Genomic DNA, 23,991 nt, shown 5'->3' with positions numbered 1-23,991 from the left:
TGATAATAAGCAAACTTTGGAAAGTTAGGATCACCACCTATATTTGCATGAAAGTTATGAAATCCATGCATTCATAATTAATTTTGCTAATACATTCAGCGTCTTTAATACTGGAGGATGTTTAAATTAACTAGGTATACAATGATATGAGTAACAGAAAATATATTCAACAAGTGCTTATTCTCGCGTATGATGTTTTGACCATATTAAGCTTAAGCTCTTTAGCAAGATTATAGTTTGTAACGATGTGATTAATGTTTAACTAAGCACATAATACTTATAGTCTTGTACAAAATCCACTTTCAAACCAATTTGCTATGTTAATGGTAACATAAATTAATCGTTGTTCACAGAAATTATTATTTTAGAATAGAATAGAAAATATTTATTTGGCGTAAAAAAACATACATTATTTAGGTACAACAGAAAATTAATTAAAGAAAGGTACTACACCAAATAGGATGCCGCTCAGCATAAGCAGTGTCTCTAAGACACTGCGCTGGTTTTCGGGGCACCCAAAAGCTAAACCAAGAAACTAATACACAAACAGAACAGATATAATCAGAACAAGACAGATTAGACATATCACGTGTAAGAAGGAAAGAGAGAGTCGACAAATATATCTTGTTGTTCACAAATTTTTATAATTTCTAAGTTATAAATTTTGTTGGGTTGTTTTAAATGTTCTTTCATCACAAAATGCCAATTATTGTTGACGATATAAATAATGTACAGTCAGCTGCACAAGTGCTTTGTTAAGCCGTTGCCGGTGTTCAAAATTAGGTACGTACACTGAAAGAAGGAAAAGGTTGATTTTGCACGTGTTGGCGACAAATTAGTTGAATTAACAAAATGATGGGTTAAAGCAAAATGAACAAATTGTTGTTTTTACAGAAAAGTTTTTGTTGATATGAAAACAGTTGTATTTACCTGTTTGTACATGTTGGCGTAACAATTCATGCATAGTTCAATAGGTAATTGTTGATTTTACTGTTCAAATTATTGAAATAACAATTTAAATAGTAAAGTTAACAAAACAAATACGTTAAAACAACAAAAGATATTCAACCATTTGTTAATTACCAGAAACAACAAAATAAATTTGTTAATTATGCCTGTTCACAATAGTTGACTTTAATGTAAATGTTAATGTTGGAATTAAGCTGATTGGCATAACCCTTTCAAATGTTTCTCCCAACCTTTCCACGAACAATTGAGATAACAGTATAAGCAAGTAATAACCACAGCAAGCCATAAAGCTAAATCAACACGTTCGAATGGTTAAATGAACACCCGAATTATGGTTAACATAACGATATGAACAAATTAAATCCTTACCAAAAAAAGGCAATTGACACAACCCTTTGAAATGTTTGTTTTATTCGTCACACAAACAGTTGAGATAACAATATTAAACAGGTAAAAACTACAGTAACACATAAAGCTAAATCAACATGTTCGAATGGTTAAACTAACTCACACGCCGGAGTTAAACTAACTCATGTGCTGGGGTTAAAATAACAATATAAACAGGTACAGTAAAATACAAAAAAAATCGATTGACATAATTATTTCTAGTGTTTGTTTCAACTGTCACACTGGTAGTTGGGATAACAATATACACAGGTAAAAACAACATTAATACAAAAAACTAAATCAACCTGTTCGCATAGTTAACCTAGCCCTTTCAAGTGTTTGTTTCAACTATCACACAGACAGTTGGTATAACAATATACAAAAGTAAAAACAACATCATACGAAAAGCTAAATCAACCTGTTCGCATAGTTAAACTAGCCCTTTCAAGTGTTTGTTTCAACTGTCACACAGACAGTTGGGATAACAATATACAAAAGTAAAAACAACATCATGCGAAAAGCTAAATCAACCTGTTCGCATAGTTAAACTAGCCCTTTCAAGTGTTTGTTTCAACTGTCACACAGACAATTGGGATAACAATATACAAAAGTAAAAACAACATCATACGAAAAGCTAAATCAACCTGTTCGCATAGTTAAACTAGCCCTTTCAAGTGTTTGTTTCAACTATCACATAGACAGTTGAGATAACAATATACACGGATAAAAACAACATCATACGAAAAGCTAAATCAACCTGTTCGAATAGTTAAACTAGTCCTTTCAAGTGTTTGTTTCAACTGTCACACTGACAGTTGGGATAACAATATACACAGGTAAAAACAACATTAATACGAAAAGCTAAATCAACCTGTTCGCATAGTTAAACTAGCCCTTTCAAGTGTTTGTTTCAACTGTCACACAGACAGTTGGGGTAACAATATACAAAAGTAAAAACAACATCATACGAAAAGCTAAATCAACCTGTTCGCATAGTTAAACTAGCCCTTTCAAGTGTTTGTTTCAACTATCAGACAGACAGTTGGGATAACAATATAGAAAAGTAAAAACAACATCATACGAAAAGCTAAATCAAGCTGTTCGCATAGTTAAACTAGCCCTTTCAAGTGTTTGTTTCAACTATCACACAGACAGTTGGGATAACAATATACAAAAGTAAAAACAACATCACACGAAAAGCTAAATCAATCTGTTCGCATAGTTAAACTAGCCCTTTCAAGTGTTTGTTTCAACTGTCACACAGACAATTGGGATAACAATATACAAAAGTAAAGACAACATCATACGAAAAGCTAAATCAACCTGTTCGTATAGTTAAACTAGCCCTTTCAAGTGTTTGTTTCAACTATCACATAGACAGTTGAGATAACAATATACACGGATAAAAACAACATCATACGAAAAGCTAAATCAACCTGTTCGAATAGTTAAACTAGTCCTTTCAAGTGTTTGTTTCAACTGTCACACTGACAGTTGGGATAACAATATACACAGGTAAAAACAACATTAATACGAAAAGCTAAATCAACCTGTTCGCATAGTTAAACTAGCCCTTTCAAGTGTTTGTTTCAACTGTCACACAGACAGTTGGGATAACAATATACAAAAGTAAAAACAACATCATACGAAAAGCTAAATCAACCTGTTCGCATAGTTAAACTAGCCCTTTCAAGTGTTTGTTTCAACTATCAGACAGACAGTTGGGATAACAATATAGAAAAGTAAAAACAACATCATACGAAAAGCTAAATCAAGCTGTTCGCATAGTTAAACTAGCCCTTTCAAGTGTTTGTTTCAACTATCACACAGACAGTTGGGATAACAATATACAAAAGTAAAAACAACATCACACGAAACGCTAAATCAACCTGGTCGCGTAGTTAAACTAGCCCTTTCAAGTATTTGTTTCAACTGTCACACAGACAGTTGGGATAACAATATACACGGATAAAAACAACATCATACGAAAAGCTAAATCAACCTGTTCGCATAGTTAAACTAGCCCTTTCAAGTGTTTGTTTCAACTATCAGACAGACAGTTGGGATAACAATATACAAAAGTAAAAACAACATCATACGATAAGCTAAATCAAGCTGTTCGCATAGTTAAACTAGCCCTTTCAAGTGTTTCTTTCAACTATCACATAGACAGTTGAGATAACAATATACACGGATAAAAACAACATCATACGAAAAACTAAATCAACCTGTTCGAATAGTTAAACTAGTCCTTTCAAGTGTTTGTTTCAACTGTCACACTGACAGTTGGGATAACAATATACACAGGTAAAAACAACATTAATACGAAAAGCTAAATCAACCTGTTCGCATAGTTAAACTAGCCCTTTCAAGTGTTTGTTTCAACTGTCACGCAGACAGTTGGGATAACAATATACAAAAGTAAAAACAACATCATACGATAAGCTAAATCAACCTGTTCGCATAGTTAAACTAACCCTTTCAAGTGTTTGTTTCAACTATCAGACAGACAGTTGGGATAACAATATACAAAAGTAAAAACAACATCATACGAAAAGCTAAATCAACCTGTTCGCATAGTTAAACTAGCCCTTTTAAGTGTTTCTTTCAACTATCACACACACACACAAATGTAAACTTTGCCTCACATGTGAATAAAATGCAACTTTCTTATTCGTTTTTGAACAATCAAAAGAGCCTTTGCCATCTGGTGTGGTAAAAATAACATGATAATACTCGTTTCGAACCTAGAAATGAGCCCGCGCGAACGTTTAATTGTAAGTAGGTACCTACTTACTTACTTACTTTGTGTTTTTACCATTAGAAAGAATTCCATCGAAGTAAACGTGCAGTTTTTATCAGGTTCTTTAATTGTCAATAATAGGTAATGGAATTATCTAACGTAGCATGGTCAATACTTACTTACTTACTTCAAAATGTTACCCTAAAAATGCCTGATTTGGAACCATAAGCTTTTTTCTGTGAAGTTCTTTCTAATGCTAAAATAATGAAGTAGGTAAGTAAGTATACGAAACAGGTCATCAGTCATCACCTGCACGACGCGATGATGCGCATCTGCAAAACTCAAAATGTTCCGGCGAGCGAATATTCGACCGACGGTCAGGCCAAATGTCCGGTATCCTGTTAATTTCCGACCAAAAAACTATCCCTTGCATCTCTACATTCGATTACAAATAGAACCTAGAATAATTTTCACCAGAAACACAGAATAAATAATGGTACCCAGAATTCACACAAACAGTTGGGATAACAATAATATAAACAGGTAAAATCGACATCAATAATATAGTTGATACTTGCTAAGCTGTATTAGCAAAGTCGCATACGTATTTTTTGGTTTTCCTTATTATTTTTAAGATCGGAACTCTTTTCACATTTTTAAATTACTTTTACAGTAATACCGCTTTAAGTACGCGATCCCGTTACTAGGCGCGGTTTCGCTTTAACGCGAATTTCAAATTTCGCGCTAAAATGCCTCGCATTACGCGGATTGTATATGCAGTCATTTATTTACATGTTTTTGGTTTCTGAAATCCCCGCTATCTCTGACCATTCTGATTGAAACTTTGAAGAATAGTTATTTTAAATGACACAAAGGTAGGTATGTAAAACCGGGTACCCCGGGTCTATCGCGAATCGGGGACGCGGACGTCGGAAATAAATGTAAGTACTTACTTACTTACTTACCTAACAGAATAGATTCGCGGTAGACCAGGGCCGTGTTGCATAATAAACTACTTACAACTAATATTACAAGCGGAACTCCTATTCTAATTTCTCTTATTAGAAAAGGAGTTCCGCTTGTAATATTGCGTGGTGTTACTGGTGTTTGAAATTGAACAATTAAAGCTTGCAATATTTAATAACTAAGTATTATTATATTTTGTAAAATCATTTTGTCGAAGCGGTTTTATTCGCTGTTATTAATGTTCACAATGTTAAGTCACGACTTTGCCATCGCCACCGAATTTCTAGTGTAACTCTGACCTCCAAATACGCGGAGTTATTTTTAAATTGGATATCAAGTTATAGTGGTTATTATGGTAAAAAATAAGACAAAATAGGTGTCTTTTGAATAGACTTCGCCGCCATCTTAGCAGCGAAGGACGCGTCTAAAGGGCGCCACACACGGTACAATATTTTATCTTATAGTGGTAACACTCTATCGCATCGTACCGCGACCTTGGTGCGTCGCACCCATAAGTGAGAGCGAGAAAGAGATATCTGTTTCTCTTTTAAGATGCCGTTTGTATTTTAAGATACTGTTTGTAGTATGTTCATATAAGAATTTTGCGATATTGGTTTGTATCTTAAGATAGCATGCTAAGATATATTTTGCATCTTAAAATGCATCACAAGATAAAACCTTAACATAAAACTTCCATATCGTTCGATAGGTTAAGAAATATAACAATAATATAAACCGGATAATATAGCTGGTCAAGCAAATCTTGTCAGTAAATAAGGCGCGAAAATCTAGTTTTCTTTGGGACGATATCCCTTCATGCCTACTTTTTAGGGTTCCGTAGCCAAATGGCAAAAAACGGAACCCTTATGGATTCGTCATGTCTGTTTGTCTGTCTGTCTGTCTGTCCGTCCGTATGTCACAGCCACTTTTTTCCGAAACTATAAGAACTATACTGTTGAAACTTGGTAAGTAGATATATTCTGTGAACCGCATTAAGATTTTCACACAAAAATAGAAAAAGAAAACAATTAATTTTGGGGGTTCCCCATACTTAGAACTGAAACTCAAAATTATTTTTTCATCAAACCCATACGTGTGGGGTATCTATATATATGGATAGGTCTTCAAAAATGATATTGAGGTTTCTAATATCATTTTTTTCTAAACTGAATAGTTTGCGCGAGAGGCACTTCCAAAGTGGTAAAATGTGTCCCCCCCCCTCTAACTTCCAAAATAAGAGAATCATAAAACAAAAAAAAATATATGATGTACATTAATTACCATGCAAACTTCCACCGAAAATTGGTTTGAACGAGATCTAGTTAGTAGTTTTTTTTAATACGTCATATATCCCCTAAATACGGAACCCTTCATGGGCGAGTCCGACTCACACTTGGCCGCTTTTTCAAATTTGCCGCCTTCTTCTTCTGACAAGATTTACTTGACCAGCTATAGTATCTTAGCAGTCTGTGATATTTCATAAAAACTGTATAGAGTCTGTGCGGAAAGAGCAGAGTCGTAGAATGTATACAATACATTCTACGACTCTTCTGTTTCCGAGCAGATTAAAGTGAACATTTTTTTATTTTAAGAGGCTGTTAACACCCAATTTCGTTGAAATTGATGTTGCTTAAGCAGTTTTTTAAGAAAAACTATTTGTTTTAGAAAAGAAAAAAAATGTGTAGGTATTCATCACATTTCAAAGACCGTGGCGGTACTCGATACATTATGATTGGACGAAATCGGCTAGATAGAAAATAATTGTCTTGAAGTCACCATTAAACGCTTCTGTCCTTTTTTTTTACTTATGGGTCTGCAATTAAAATCACAATTTCAATTCTAAATATTAATACCTAAACCGCTACCTAACGAGTAATATTACACAAATAACCCTCATTTTTTTTATATTTCAATAGTTATCTTATTATTCCCTTTTAAAGCCCAGTAATAGTGTCAGTACTATCTCATTTATCCAATAGGCACCAATAGAAAGTGTGCGCTGACGCGCCGTGCGTTGCGTGTATGGAGCCCTTTATTCAAAACTCGTGCGCGCCAACAACGAGGTGACGCTTAGGGTATACCGGCCCCCGCCCCACCGCCCCTACGGCGACCGCCTCACCGCCACTCGCCAGTCTATCCGAATTTTTGCAGGAACAAATACGCGTATTTCTGTCAACAGTGTTAACTAGTGATACAGAATGACGGGAATAATGGATTGAAACATTGTTGGGTAAGAACACATTATAATTGTTATGTAAATAACTCTAATTGTTATAAATTAAGAAGGTAATAGGGTTTTTATTTTTTAAGGTCTCGTATATTTAGCCGAATGGGGCATTTCCGCGGAAACCATTAAACGCTTCGAAGGTACGTGTTTGTTATTTTCGTTGTCGGATTATTTTCGTTTTTTTAGCGTTAGAAAAAAGGTAACCAATGTTGGCGTGTCTTTTTATTGGAAAACGCTTTTAAAGCATTAGTATAATATATCATTTTAACTATTACTTATGAAAGCGAGCTTGTCGGTCGCCATCTTGTTTAGTTGTTTACTTAGATCAGTACGGTAAATTTCTGTGTTGTTTTACCTCATGAATCTTATACCTTTAAACGAGCAATTCTTGTTATTTATTTATTTTACATTTCGTTGATCTCGGAAACGGCTCTAAAGATTTCAATGAAATTTGGTATATGGGGGTTTTCGGGGGCGAAAAATCGATCTAGTCTAGATCTGCGAAAACGCTCACTTTTTGAGTTCTATAATATTTTCCGAGCAAAGCTCGGTCTCTCAGATATTATTGTTAACAGTGCAATACTTAAAATATTTCAGATAACAATATATCCCTCGAATTAATGAAAAGTATGAAATCTGAAGAGCTAAAAGAACTCGTACCAAATATAAGAGACAGAATTTTGTTCAAATCTGGGTTGGAACAGCTCTACAAAGTTATAGACGTACGTACCTATTGTTTACTTACCTATCAACCTTTACTTATTAAGTAGTTGAATCAAAAGCTGTGCTTTTGTTGAAATGACACATTATTATTAGTTAAAACCACAGTTTTCCTTTCTTTACTGAAATGGTTACCTATGTTTGCAGGAAACGTCGACGGAAGCGGCAACAACAAGTGACATAGATAATGATGTTATATCAGCGCCGTGTAGTCCGTCAGGGCGTGCGTCCAGTTTATCCATAGTGTCCAGCTGTAACGAGAACCCGAGATCTAGAAAAAATCCACGCGTAAGTGTTTGAACATTACTTAACTAATTTATAAAACAAAGTTCTCTGCTGCATCTGTCTGTATGTTCGCGATAAACTTAAAAACATTGCACGGATTTTCATGCAGTTTTGACTTTTGACCAATATCATTCGAGTAACGCGACTCTTTCTTTGGTTGGGTTTGGAGCAAAGAGGGGCTGGGACTTTGGTTTTTTTTTACAGTGGTGTCATTACTAAAAAAAGTGATTATTTTAAATATATCGTCGTCTAGTACCCACAACACAAGCCTTATTGAGCTTACTGTGGGACTAGGTAGATCTGTGTAAAATTGTCCTATAATATTTATTTTATCTTTATTTTAAATTATTTAGTAATAATTAATTAGATTTACAACCCCTATGTTTTGTTAAATTTCTAAGTCCCAGAAACGGCCCGACGGCCGCTCTTTGGTACAGTCTGTTGGGCATCGGTTTGGCATGGGTTGTGCATACCATCTTTACAATAGGTTAAAACAACATGTCCAAATTGTTGTTTACACGAATTTTGGTCAGACTACGACAAAGTGGTATCATTATGACACTATTTTTAAATGATTGTAATGTGTAGATCACGTCAAAATAAGCATCTTTTATTGGAAAAACTTTTCTCTAAAATAAAAAATGGCCGAGTTAGACGCGACCAAAGATTGATGTTTTTAAAGGGAGCTGGGACTTGTAAAATTTTATTATTATAAAAAAGTCGGTTCTGGCGCTTCGCCGGCCGCTGCCGCGGCACGCTCGCTTCGCTCGCTCGGCACGCGCGCTGTAAGGTCGCAGTTCTACCTAACACTCCTCCTCGCTTCGCTCGTCGTCGTACCTACTCCGACTTGCCTTAAAAGCCTGGCCTGCCTTGAGCTCTATCTCCGCCATTTTCAATTTTAGTAAAAAGTTTTCCAAGTAAAAGTTGCTTATTTCGATATGTTCTATACATTAAAATCATTTAAAATATATCTCAATGAAAGTCCCAGCTCCCTTTCGTTGATCCGCTCACTCACTCACTCAGTCCGCTGCCTCGCTCGCCACGCCGTGCGCCGCGTGCGTCCAGTCCGCGGCCTAAAGGTTCCGTCACACAGGCGCGTTTTCCGGGCTGGGCGTGAGCGTTTTGTATTGGTCTAAGAGCTAGCCACGGCCATAGGTATGCAATTTATAGAGCAACGAAATCCCTCTAGTTAGTATGCCAAACTATCATTATTAATTAATCCGGGCGCCTGGCAGCTGTTTAGCGGTGGGTGTGGGAGTGGATGGGCAACAAGATAGAGCTGATGCTAAACCCTGGCTGTACCTAGTGGAACTCAGGTTTGGTGCAACATAGGTCAACGCTATTTTGGTCATCCATCACCTCTTGATGAGCACTTGGGAGAGCAGTACCCAAGATAGAGCTGATGCTGAACCCTGGCTGTACCTAGTGGAACTCAGGTTTGGTGCAACATAGGCCCACGCTATTTTGGTCATCCATCACATCTTGATGAGCACTTGGGAGAGCAGTACCCAAGATAGAGCTGATGCTGAACCCTGGCTGTACCTAGTGGAACTCAGGTTTGGTGCAACATAGGTCAACGCTATTTTGGTCATCCGTCACCTCTTGATGAGCACTTGGGAGAGCAGTACACAAGATAGAACTGATGCTGAACTCTGGCTGTACCTAGTGGAACTAAGGTTTGGTGCAACATAGGCCCACGCTATTTTGGTCATCCGTCACCTCTTGATGAGCACTTGCGAGATCAGTACCCAAGATAGAGCTGATGCTGAACCCTGGCTGTACCTAGTGGAACTCAGGTTTGGTGCAACATAGGCCCACGCTATTTTGGTCATCCGTCACATCTTGGTGAGCACTTGTGAGAGCAGTAGCCAAGATAGAGCTGATGCTGAACCCTGGCTGTACCTAGTGGAACTCAGGTTTGGTGCAATATAGGCCCACGCTATTTTGGTCATCCATCACATCTTGATGAGCACTTGGGAGAGCAGTACCCAAGATAGAGCTGATACTGAACCCTGGCTGTACCTAGTGGAACTCAGGTTTGGTGCAACATAGGTCAACACTATTTTGGTTATCCGTCACCTCTTGATGAGCACTTGGGAGAGCAGTACCCAAGATAGAGCTGATGCTGAACTCTGGCTGTACCTAGTGGAACTAAGGTTTGGTGCAACATAGGCCCACGCTATTTTGGTCATCCGTCACATCTTGATGAGCAGTTGGGAGAGCAGTACCCGAAATAAAGCTGACGCTGAACCCTGGCTGTACCTAGTGGAACTCAGGTTTGGTGCAACATAGGTCAACGCTATTTTGGTCATCCGTCACCTCTTGATGAGCACTTGCGAGAGCAGTACCCAAGATAGAGCTGATGCTGAACCCTGGCTGTACCTAGTGGAACTCAGGTTTGGTGCAACATAGGCCCACGCTATTTTGGTCATCCGTCACATCTTGGTGAGCACTTGTGAGAGCAGTAGCCAAGATAGAGCTGATGCTGAACCCTGGCTGGACCTAGTGGAACTCAGGTTTGGTGCAACATAGACCCACGCTATTTTGATCATCCGTCACCTCTTGATGAGCACTTGGGAGAGCAGTACCCAAGATAGAGCTGATGCTGAACCCTGGCTGTACCTAGTGGAACTCAGGTTTGGTGCAACATAGGCCCACTTTATTATTTTCCCCAATTGGCAATGTTTGGTGTTCGTTTGGTGTACTAGTTTACAGAGTCAACACCAAATACACTTAAGATCAATGTAATAGGGTCACTATGTATGGAAAATCCTGATTTCATTGCTCAGGATGAGATCAGACAAAGTAGCCAAATGTATATCGTAAGTCGCAACCCATCTTAAAGGGGCCCACTGATTACCAGTCCGCCGGACGGCTGCAAACTAGAAAATATCGCATACAAACAGATTACAAAAGCTCCACCAAAAATTTGCAAGACATAGAGTTTGACCAGCGAGTGGCTGCACAAAAAAAAAGCGGCAAATTCAAAAAATCTTTAACTGGTAACACGAAGCATAGTGCAAAAAAAGTAATTTGATACTTGGTAATTCATACGTAATTAATTTTTGTTTTGATTAGTGACTGACTGAAGTCTGCAACGTAGCAGACTGTAAATTTAATACAGTAAACAGACTGAGGATATCGTTGCAATGCAATTATAACCCCTGGCTTCTAATTTGAGAATCTAGGTTATGTGTAAACTCGTTTGACAATATTTTTGACACTTTTGACAGCTAAAATTATTGCCATATATAGAATTCTCTAAAAACGCTTGTGCAGCGACTCGCTGGTCAAACATATGTTTGCAAATAAAAACTCACATAAATGTGACACAAATATCAATATTGTTTGGTAACAGAAGCTGTCAACATTTTGACAGTTGTTTGACACTTTTGACAGATAAAATTGTTGCCATATGAAGAATTCTGTAAAAATGCTTGTGCAGCGACTCGCTGGTCAGACTCTATAAAAGAAATACCCCTTGTTAAAGCAGAGTTTTGGCTTTCAGCTTGTAAATATACATTTTTATTGAAACGGTAAAATAGTTATTCCTGTGAAAGTTAATTTAGCGCCACTTGCACCATTCCACTAACCCCGGGTTAACCGGTTAAACCTGATTTACCAGTACAACTTGAGACTAAGTTAACGTTTTAACCGCATAACCTTGAGTTACGGGACGGTGCAAGTGGCCCCAAACGATTAAGGGCCACTTGCACCAGTCACTAACCCGGGGTTAACCGGTTACTCATAGTCATTTATTTATAATATAATTACATATTACACGTCAAAATTGATATTAAATTAGGTCAATTAAGTTAAACCTGGAGTTACCATGGTTACCAGTACAATTTGACACTGGGTTAACGGTTTAACCGGTTAACGCCGGACTAGTGGGATGGTGCAAGTGGTGCTAACGTATTAACTATTTTGTGACAAATATTGTCTTTCAGCACTGATTAGTATTTAATATCTTATATGGTTTGCAGATTGAGTTGGACTTTCAATACAGCCATCCTAAAAGGGACATCTCACTGTTTGTGAAGTTTCCAGAGTTTTTAGAAAAAGCTAATGCTGCTTTTATTGGCGTGAAAGTATTTCAAGATTTGAAGATCCTCTTCAACAACACAACAAAAGAAGGTAAATTTTGCCTTTGGTAACTCTTACCGCGAGATAGAGATAGATTTGTCTTATGTGGATGGATCGAGAAATTGGGCCACTGCAGGAAAAAAACATTAGGTTGCTTTTACCTTACCTGATCTTATACATAATAATCGTCTTTATTTTTTTACATGACCATATTTTATAATAAGCTCTAATAAGTAGGTATAGTAAAATAAAAGTCACTAATAAAATTTAAATTTAATTTCAGACACGAAAACATTTATTGCTTTGTCCCTACTTTGTGGGAAACTTGTCCCGACTGTCGGCAGATCTGATAATAGAAGGAAACATAAAGACGAAAAGGTAAGATAGCTGATAGGTTTTGATACATTTATTATAAATTAGTAAACACCCCTACAATGGAACATGCACCAATAATTTAAACACTGGCAAGATTTTACCATAAACAGGAGCCATAGAACTGCTTAAGTTTGATGTTTCATTGATTATTCTTTGTTTTAAAATTAATGGCACCATACATCCCATCATGACTGGAACAAAAAAAAACATAGTTTTTATTTGTTATAATAATATTGAAACCATAAAACATAATGGGCGAATAGGACATTCAACTTTTAACTCGTAAAGTGGTAGAAATTTTACAGGTGCCGAGAAAATATCAAAATGCTCCAAATGTTCTTTTAAATGTCACACATGTCTGGTTCCCCTAACATAGGTTTATTAATCGACCTCAAAAAAGTAGATGGTTCACAGATAGTTCATAGTTCGTGGTCTCTATTTTATCATACAGTTATTTACTCTATGTTTGTTAAGATTTTTATATTATTTATTTACCTATATTACATAATATTGACCCTTTGCTTATAAATGTTTCTGTTTTTAGCGATCGTCAAAGGATTCAGCTGAACAAAAAAGATATAACAAACCGACCATATTAGAAGCACATAACAGGTTGATATTGCATGTGAAGGTAAATATTTTTAATTTAATACCTTATTTTGTATACTATAATAAAAAAAAATCAGCCTATATACGTCCCACTGCTGGACACAGGCCTCCTCTCATGCGCGAGAGGGCTTGGGCTATAGTCCCCGCGCTAGCCAATGCGGGTTGGGGACTTCACATATACCTTTGAATTCTTCGCAGATGTATGCAGGTTTCCTCACGATGTTTTTCTTCACCGAAAAGCGTCTTAGCTAAGAATATAAAATAAATATAGATCAAAGGTGACAATCAATTTCCAACGACAGCTGCACTACTGTTCATTTTACTATGGAAATTGACAATAACACCGACGTGTTCAGTACCAGTAGTGCAGCTGCGGTCAGAAATAGAATGTTACCCTAAGCTAAGTACTCCAAGCATGTACCTATTGAATATTTTTTGTAAGAAATATACCTACAGTTTACATTTTAATATTTTTTAGACTGCTAAATATCAAATGATATTTCGTATGTAAGTTCCGAAAAACTCACTAGGACGAGCCGGGGTTTGAACCCGCGACCTCCAGATTGAAAGTCGCACGCTCTTACCGCTAGGCCACCAGCGCTTTTTATTGTGTATACTAAACCTGTAAAATGTAGATATTTCAATCGGCATATTCGGCAAACCATGAAGCAAACCTAATTTTTGGGTTTGTCTTATTCGGAATCACTGATGTCAAATGTGTAATAAACTTTTTTTGTTTTAGACTCAGAGTGACATTCAGAATTGCCTTGCAACACGTCGGGATATCCACCTTAAGAAAGGACTCACATGCCAACCAGTGGTAATTTGCATCGAGCCAGACGTCGAAAATATTACAGAGTTCTAAGTCTATTTTGATGACGTCATTTACCAGCTGGAGTCTCTTTTAAAAGCTGTTGACATTTGCTTCAAAACCTTTCATGTATTTGATATAAAATATCCCCGCGAGAGTATTCAGCCGTGGATGTTCATACAATGGTACTTTTATGAAATTCACACGCCACAAGATCATACATTTCCGAGTGTTGCCACTTTAATTGCAGATTTAATGTAAGTTACTATCAATGTTTCTTTAGTGAAAATGACGTTTAATTGCTTTATCTGTAATTTCGAGTTAAAATCCCTGAAAGGTTTGTTTTTACATTTCGACTTGAAACATAATAATTTATCTGAATATAGTTGTGCACAGTCTACATGCAACAGACGCTTTCAAAATATAAAAAGCTATAAAAGACATCTACTCAGTCACAATATCTGTAAGCGGAGTAGCAAGAAGTTATATTTTACAAAATTGTTTATATACTTAAATTAGAGCCAGTCATTATTTTATTATGTAAAGTTCTTATTAATATTGGTTTCAATGACCACCTTCAAGCGTGTCAGCTACACGAAACTAATTGCACGAGTAATTTTGAATGCCTTGAATTAGAGAACGTTACAAGTCTTCCAATAGTTCCTCATTTGGTGCCTATTGGAGATATGTATTGCATGATGAAATATTAATTAACCGATTTATACTTCGTATCTTATCGACAAGTACCCAGATACATCCTCCGCTCTCCGTTCCACTCCTCTCGTCTGTTTTATAATATTCTGAATAGTTATACCTGTTGGGTATTTTATCATGTTTAACATATTTCAGAAAACGAGGTTTCCTTCAAATTAATGTAAAGTATGTAATCTGAGGAGCTGAAAGAACTCGTACCAAATATAAGATAGAGAATTTTGTCATTCAAAGTCCAACTCCATCTGCAAATCATTTTAAATATAAACCAGCTGCTTACAGTCATAATTCATACATTTTCATAAGATAGTGTACATGCAGGTTCATACAGGTTTACATATAAGTAGGAATCAACTACCTCATTTGGTACAAAATTATTAATATCTGCAATTATGGCGGCATCACTCGGTTTATGTTCTTCTCTCAAAACTCTGGCACTCTGCTTCAACATTTAATATACCGCTAGAAAAGAGTACTGTTTCACAACTTTCAAACGCTATCATTTCTGTGTTTTATATAAATTTTGGTATATAGGCGCCACTATCTAAAGAGCAATAGGGCACTTTTCAACCGTCCTAATATAAGGGAAAAATAGGGATTATTCCCACTAGTTACCACCAAGCAGTTACCAGTGGTAACAACTGGGATTTTTTTTCCCCACCTTTTATTACCTTTTTGTTAAAGTTCAAACCTAATAAAAACAGTATAAATTATATCAAATAAATACAGAGTAGTTTAATAAATAATGATATGTCCATTAGTGTTCCAGTAAACTACCTTAAAGTGATAAATAATAGTTGATTTTTAACTGATTTGTATGTTCGTCCGTATAATAAATTCAAGTTACAACTAAAAAGCTATTTCATTCAAGCGTTAATTTCTCATTGACTATTTTAGTTTTTGCACTTGCACCGGTAAAACTGTTTTTATTTTTATTTTTAATCACTTTTAAGGCAGTTTACTGAAACACTAATCGGCTAAGTATAATTATTTATTAAAGTACAATATATTAAATTTATACAACAGTATGTACTGTTTTTATTAGTTGTTGCATTTTAGTGGTTAGTTGCCAATGTTGCCATGAACTCAGTTTGGTTCGATTTGGTGGTAACTACTGGGATTTTTGTTTCACTAAAAAAATCCCAGTAGTTACCATTGGTAATTGGTGGTAACTAGTGCGAATAAGCCGAATAATGCAATAACTATATATTATATGAGATTGATACATAGTTACTGCGTATTATATTAGGACGGCAGCTTTGTGTAGTAAATTTTTTATGGCAGAATTGCTTGTAGGGGTTGGCTACCTTTTAGAGTATTTTCCATAATAGTCTATTTTATAATAAATTATATATTGTTAGAGCCAGCCATATATGACTGAGCAAATACTAAAAAAGATTAATGAATGACACACAGGCGGTCTAGCATGAGTTGCGTTCTCGCGCGCGACTCCATACTTGAAGTCGCGCCAGATGTATGGAGTCGTGCGCGAGAACGCAACTCAGCCCATCTACCCCATTGCGATTTTGTAGTCGTTTCGCAGTTGAAATCAAGGCTCTGAACCGGTTTTTTCTTCATAAAAAAAATACCGGTATTATTATGTTCTTTTTCGTTCTTTGGTTTATTATTTCATTTTTAATGGGACAATCTAATAATAAGAAGTTGTTACCTAAATACATGATTCAGTCCTACGTAAAGAGCATAAAATAATTAGAAATATTGGGCTATTTTGGGTTTTACAAAAAACCGGTTCCGAGCCCTGGTTGAAATGCAGTCGAGCTATTAAATCTTTTCATTTTTAGATTTAAACATATTTAATCTAATATTGTACTATATAACCCAAAAACCATTTTGTTTTTCATACTATGACCCATGTTCCTTGGGAAAAGTTGTTCAGTTTTGTGAGTACCTACTGTACTGTCACTAGGTTTCGGGTTAAGTATACATCTAAAATCTAAATATATATATATGTATAAAGTATCATAATATGCGCGCCACCTAAATCTAATTCGATTTTTTTTCTACCTGTGGTAGGTTCAATTGTTTAAGAATAAACTTTTTGTCGTATGAATCGTTTTTTAATGTTCTTTTTAATGTACTTGCTATGCCGAACCAACTTGTTTTCTTAGTTAGGCTATAATTAACCTCAATTTTATTTTATTAGGCTGAAAGCTATGTGTACCTACGTATGCAGAAGATATTTTTGTTTAGTGTCGTGTCTATTTCCTATCTGTGTGAATTTGACCAATGTGTGTAAATTTATCAAAATATTCAAGAAACTTATGTAATTATGTTGTATTAACCTAGAATCAATTTAGTATCTTTAACAAACCTGTTTTGCAGTGTCTTTTACTAATTTTGTTGCGAACACTAAATGTTTTGTATTGTACCTAGTATTAACAACCTAGACATAATAGTATTGTCAACACAACAGTTTTGCTGTATCAAGTTTGCATTTGTGTTGCACGTTATGTACCTGCTCCCCTAGTCTGTTAGGTTTTATGTCCGACGTAAAGCATTAGTTCTCTACACTCGCATATTTACCAGAAAGGGACGAATGCTTTATGTCCGTCATACAATTTAGCGTACTAGGCTCCACAGATAAAAAAACCCTTGAATTAACCTTTCGAAGTAAAGGTTGGCTCAACACGAGCTACAATGTTGAATCAACTTCCGCTATAAACAAGTTGTAGTCCTAACGACTATAGCGAAAGTTGATTCAACACTGTAGCTCGTGTTAATCCAACCTCTACTTCGAAAGGTTGATTCAACAATATTTTATCAGGTAGATGCAACACAAACGCACTTATTGACACTACAGAACTGTTTTGTTGAAAATACTATTTTATCTAGGTTGATACTACAAAACATTTTGAGTATTCCCAATAAAATTAGTATATGTTGACACAACAAAACTGCTTTGTTGAAAATACTATTGATTCTAGGTTAATACAACACCAAGACACTTATTGCCTCAACAAAACTACACTGTTAATTTTATCATTTAATTAGGTTAATTTAACAAAACATACATGTAGATCTAACTATTAAAAGATAAGTTGGTTCAACATTGCAGGACTGTTAACTCTACCCTTTTTTTTAAGTACATTTAACCTTTAAAGCGGGTAATATCAACATCAATACATTTGATTGAATCAACACAACGAGTTTGTTAAAATTACCATTTAATCGAAGTGAACCCAACCTATGCTTTAAAGGTTAATTCAACATTAAGATTAGGTATTTTTAACACTAACGCACTCATTGACATAACAAAACTGTTTTGTTGAAAATACTATTTTATCTAGGTTGATACTACAAAACATTTTGAGTATTCCCAATAAAATTAGTATATGTTGACACAACAAAACTGCTTTGTTGAAAATACTATTGATTCTAGGTTAATACAACACCAAGACACTTATTGCCTCAACAAAACTACACTGTTAGTTTTATTATTTAATCGAGGTTAATTCAACAAAACATAAATGTAGACCTAACTATTACAGCAAACGTTGGTTCAACAGTGCAGGACTGTTAACCCTACCTCTTTTTGAAAGTACATTTAACCTATCAATCAGGTAAATTCAACACCAAAACATTGATTGAATCAACACCACGATTTTGTTGGCTATATTTAAAATATATTGGGTTGACCCAACAATATAGTAAGAGTTGATCCAATATAGTAACTCAGTTAACACAACCTTGAGTAAAAGGGTTAATCTAACATTAAAAACACGTAGATTTTACTGACATGGTTTGTTGATTTTACAGGTTTGCACCAAGTGCAAACTAGTAAAACTAACCATTGAAAGTAAGTAGATTCAACACAAATATACTTGTGTTTTTAACATTTCAAGTACGTTAAACCAAACCTTGTTAGAGAGTTAATTTTACTGTCATGGTTTGTTGTTTTTACAGGTTTGCACCAAGTGCAAACTAGTAAAACTAACCATTGAAAGTAAGTAGATTCAACACAAACATACTTGTGTTTTTAACATTTCAAGTACGTTAAACCAAACCTTGTTAGACAGTTAATTTTACCGTCATGGTTTGTTGTTTTTACAGGTTTGCACCAAGTGCAAACTAGTAAAACTAACCATTGAAAGTAAGTAGATTCAACACAAACATACTTGTGTTTTTAACATTTCAAGTACGTTAAACCAAACCTTGTTAGAGAGTTAATTTTACTGTCATGGTTTGTTGTTTTTACAGGTTTGCACCAAGTGCAAACTAGTAAAACTAACCATTGAAAGTAAGTAGATTCAACACAAACATACTTGTGTTTTTGTTGTTTTTACAGGTTTGCACCAAGTGCAAACTAGTAAAACTAACAAAAATGTAAAGGTTAAGTAATGAATTAATAGTTTGCTAGACGGTTAAATTAACCATTGTGCTACTTATAAAAACAACTAAAAATCGAAGGGTTGGTGCTATGTTAACCCCTTGTTAGAGGGTTAATTTTACCATTATATTGAAATGTTGAATCAACAAATATGCAATAAGTTAAAGTTACCGTAACTGATCAACAATACAGTTTTTGTTGACTCAACAAAACTCAAGGGTAGGTGCTATATTAACCCATAAATTTTGTTGAAATATGGTAAAACCAACTAAAAAATTCTTTCAGTGATACACGCTCTTTTTCTTTAAACAAAGATTTGGGTTGGTTATTTCGAACACCTCGCCCGCTTATTGACTTTTTCTGCTGACTGTAGGATCGAACGTATTGTATCTGATATAATGAATGAAATTAAACTATCTCAAGATTTTTACTCACATTGGAATAGCGGAAGAAGATTTCACGCCCGTGAACAAAAGTGCACGAGCGAACGTCTGTGCTGAGCTGCTGAGCAGCGGGAACAACATAGGCGTATGGTGTTATGTCCTATGTCCTAGTACTTCGAGTTATTGTCTACTTATAGAGTAATATATCCAATTATCTCATAATGCTTATCATAATGTTAAAAGGCAATATATATTATTAAAATGGATTGGCTCCCAGTGCGCCATGGCTCCGTAAAAGAACTGTCCCGCAGCACGCAACACTCGATGACTTTGTATTAAACATTTCCGTTCCATTTCTCGGCACCATTAGCCTAATGAAATGGTCAATTAGACGAGTCTAGGTACTAGAACTGGAGGCGATTCTTTTACAACCAAGTTATTTCATGATTTCAATATGTGCGTGCGGCTTCGAGCCCCAAAAAAAATTCAAAGTACGGATGGATGGTTTCATCCGGCAAATAGCATGATACCTGGCATGCACGCAGGGGAACATTACTTTGAATTAAGAACACCAACGTACAATCAAGATGGACTTTTCTGGTCAATATTTTACTACGTAAAGTAAAGCAGTCCTTTGCAGGTTATTTTAGCGGCATCGTGCATTAGTGATGTCGGGCCGCCGAGTGTTTGCTAAGCTTTCGCCTAATTGCCGATTGCCCTGGTTTGTACTCTCTCATTTAAGATGCAGTAGTTTCCAGGCTCTCTAATATTAGTAATAATGCATTAGTAATTATTCTTTATAGTAAAATAGATGGGAACAGATAGAGATTCTGTTTTGAAGAAACTGTTATCGCTTTCACTCGACTTCAACATTCATCATTTTATTATACTTTTCGAAGTACATAATATATAGTACAACTGAATTACCTATATAAAAATGGGGTGTTTACTATTTATTAAAATCCGAACCCCACCACATGCACACGACTCCAGCTCGTTGCGTGGAAAAGTGTGCAGTCTTTAATAACTATAATAGAATTTAATAGATGGTCAAGCAGATCTTGTCAGTAGAAAAAGGCGGCAAATTTGAAAAATGTAGGCGCGAAGGGATATTGTCCCATAGAAAATTTGAATTTCGCGCCTTTTTCTACTGACAAGATTTGCTTGACCATCTATAAACGCTATTTTAATGATTATTAGTATCTATTAGCTACATTATAAGTTCCTTAACATGAAATAAATTGGGATTTAGTTTTGAGCTCCTGTTTTATAAAGAAATACTTGTTAATTAATGCATTCTCCGCGGTTCTACGTTTCACCACTCAGACATTTAAATAACAAACCTGACCAAGAAACCAAATTAAAATTCCCCTCTGCACGCGTTCCATTAATTCCCTGCGTGTACGCAATAACATAAATCGGTCCCTCGGCGAAACAACAGCTTATCTTACCGTTCGTATCGTGATCTTTGAGTCTTTGTTTTACCGACTACGCCAAATGAAACTACAGTGGGCGCAGATTACATACTCGTAATACAAGCAAAGAATGTATTAGAACAAATTAAATTATTTTCAGAAAATATTTTAATTTGTTTTTTTTTTATATCAAGTAGACACACTACTATAGGGTGTGCCATAAGACATCAGTAAGTGCATATACTTGGGAAAATTCGACCTATGCCACTGTGGCCCAGTGGCCGAATGGCACAGGCACCTGCCGCGATAGCAGAGGACGCTGGTTCGATTCCAGCATGGGGCACTGGAGGCCTTGGTCACTTTTTCTTAGTATATGACATTTATTTAAAGTTTACAAGCAAAGAAGTTTTTTTTCTTTAATTTTGTTGTAATCCACCCTTGTTCCGGTATCAAATTTGTTTTCTTTCACATGCACATAAAAAATGTCTGTAGTCTGTACTAAAACGTAGCTTTAAAACCTGCACAGAAAAGTTGTGCCAGATCAGCGTGCAGTGTGCAACAACAAAACAAAACAAGTAAAACTAAAAACTGAAGCTTAGCTGAGCATGTAAAATAATAATATTAAGTTGGGAAAGTTCAGCAGATAGGTCTGCCGCTCTCAAAGTAACCATCGTTCGCAAATTATTTTGATTACCTATTTTGTTTCAGCTAACATTCGAAATAATGGTAGCAGTATTTAATCATAATAACGACGCCAATAAAGATTGTAGGTACGTATTTCTTTATTTGTAAGAGTGGCGTACCTGCTATATTGTTCTCATCTCGCGGGGTTATCTTGTCATTTCTTCTAATTCGCGCCCCCTGCCCCGGAGCACGCTGGAAGGTTAATTAAAGAATTAATCGCTGCCTGGGCACGTGACGGGAATCCGTCGCGAAATTAAAAAAAAAACCCCTATTTTGGTGGTAACGCGCAATTAATTTCAGCGTCAATCGTCGGTAACGAGGAGGATTTACGAGCGGCTGTCGTTGATGGTACGATTACGTGTGCACGAGTGTATGGAAATGTTTTTGCCGTGCGAACCTTCACGTATCTGAAGTTTTTCGTGTCTTCTGGTGATATCTCACCCACTGAAATCTTTAAATCGTCAAAGGCGTTTATTTTAACAGAAGAACGTTAAAAACGCTACCGAAGTCTGCAGCAAAATAATTACGTTGTGGAATTAGAAAGTTGGTTCACTATTAGGTTCCACATAGTAGTAGAGTAGCCATATTGATGATCTTATTGAGATATAGAGTCACTTCACCACTTGTATATTGACCATTGAATTATTGACCAGTCATATCTACTTAAACGTATTATATAGACATAATTATTAATTAAAGGTAAACCTAATATTTACATAACCCTCTAAGCTAATTTGAACACAGTTAGCCTACAACCCTCTAGATAATATGTAGGTACGTTTAGGTCTGTTAATAGTGTTTACTATTAATCACTGCACAATAATAGCGCTCACATCCCCAGGTCTACGAACATTGATGTATGAACACGATTTATATTCTCTGAAACTGGAACTATCCTAGGAGATCAATCATGCATGCACATGTATCCAGATTCCAGAACACGGTATCTAGTGACGTCTGTGACTCGGGATTGGGAAACATTTGGCTTTGTTTAATAAAGGTACCGTGCGGTTTCAGGCTACACCAGTATTACTGCAGCAGTAATGTCGCGCTGTAATACTGCAGCAGCAAAATGGACCGTTTAGAAGAAATCCTTAAAAGACGCATTTATCTCAAGTAACGCATTTACCTCGGTTAACCTTACCTAATATATTTTGTGTCGTCGGATTGATTTGTAATGCAAAAAATTGTAGTGTGTTTAAAGGATTTTTATTGAATGTTATTGACCCATCTCCCAAACTTGTAAACAAAGTCAGCGTATTACCTATTCAGCGCAGCTCAAAAATAACCACAAGATAAAAGAGCCACATTAAAATAACGTCTCCCACTTTGCACGTCGAGCCTGAGACACGCAGACAGACGTAATTCAACGTGAATTTGAATTATTTATGAGTGTGAAAGGTAGCATTCCATTCGCAGGTTTTTGCTAAATTGGACTACCTGTAAAGATGTTATTCTTCTTTACAGGAAAAATCACGAGACAATAACCGTATTTTTTTAAACTTTGTTTTTAGTCAACTTTATTTGATTAGGTTTTTATTTTATAGGTAAGTTTCTTTTATTTAAGTATAAATTTTAATTTGTTTGTAGTTTTAGTTTACTTTATTTAGTTTCGACGCCGTTAAAATAAATTTGGGCTTTTTCTAAAATAAATATCGAAAACCAGATTCTTTCAAATCTGGACGTTCTTGGGCTCATTCTACTCAGAATCGACAGCACTCTCCATCCTACCAATAAAAAAAGATGTCCAAAAAAATTAATATGTGTTATTTTATTAGAATGACCAATACTTACGGCGATACCGTTTTAACAATTTGACAAGGTTCCATCTTATTTAGATTCGAATTTGAGTCGTGTCGATTGTGGATAGGCATAACACGCGCACCATGCGTGATATGTGCGAGTGAGATGCCTAAATGAGACAACTCGTGATTGCATTTCGCGCCTATTGAATCTAATGACACTACTCACAGTCGCATGAAAAACTTATCAAATTCGTAAAATGTAAGCGGCCTTCTCCGCCTCCTACTCTAGTATATGTTGAATAGACTTTATTCAATTACCTTCTACAATATATTTTGTGTACAACACATTTGCATTTCCATCATTGCGTATAATATGTGTATCTTAACGGTAGAGTAACCGCGAGTGAACCATCTCCCTATTACATTATTCTTACGTACACGTCTGCAAATTATTGCTCCGAACGTGGGACGTCGTGATTTTCAGCAAAGCTCTGTTAGTCGGAATCGTGGATTACTTACCACAGACA

The 23,991-nt window shown here is 35.9% G+C and overlaps 2 protein-coding genes and 1 long non-coding RNA gene across 3 annotated transcripts in view; all 3 read left to right on the top strand.

Moving 5' to 3' along the window:
• LOC134654807 (ubiquitin-like protein 3) overlaps positions 1–23,991 on the top strand; it is a 205,107-nt gene that overhangs the window by 119,734 nt on the left and 61,382 nt on the right. The window lies entirely within an intron of this gene.
• Positions 7,302–8,295, top strand: LOC134654898 (uncharacterized). The gene is made up of 3 exons (XR_010097382.1): positions 7,302–7,432; positions 7,890–8,014; positions 8,160–8,295. It is a non-coding gene; the product is annotated as an uncharacterized LOC134654898 (long non-coding RNA).
• LOC134654732 (uncharacterized) lies at positions 11,111–14,232 on the top strand. Its single transcript, XM_063510203.1, has 6 exons — positions 11,111–11,119; positions 11,770–11,808; positions 12,284–12,434; positions 12,667–12,761; positions 13,303–13,389; positions 14,110–14,232. Exons 1-6 carry the CDS (start codon positions 11,111–11,113, stop codon positions 14,230–14,232), a joined length of 504 nt encoding a protein of 167 aa, XP_063366273.1.

This window comes from Cydia amplana, chromosome 15, assembly GCF_948474715.1.
Source record: "Cydia amplana chromosome 15, ilCydAmpl1.1, whole genome shotgun sequence".
NCBI lineage: Eukaryota > Metazoa > Arthropoda > Insecta > Lepidoptera > Tortricidae > Cydia > Cydia amplana.
This window is presented reverse-complemented; position numbering and strand designations above follow the sequence as displayed.

Bases quoted from the DNA above. Each gene is read 5' to 3' on its own strand.
- LOC134654732 (XM_063510203.1), top strand. The intron at 11,809-12,283 runs GTAAATATACAT...TATGGTTTGCAG, and splicing joins AGAGTTTTGGCTTTCAGCTT to ATTGAGTTGGACTTTCAATA. The intron at 12,435-12,666 runs GTAAATTTTGCC...ATTTAATTTCAG, and splicing joins CAACAACACAACAAAAGAAG to ACACGAAAACATTTATTGCT.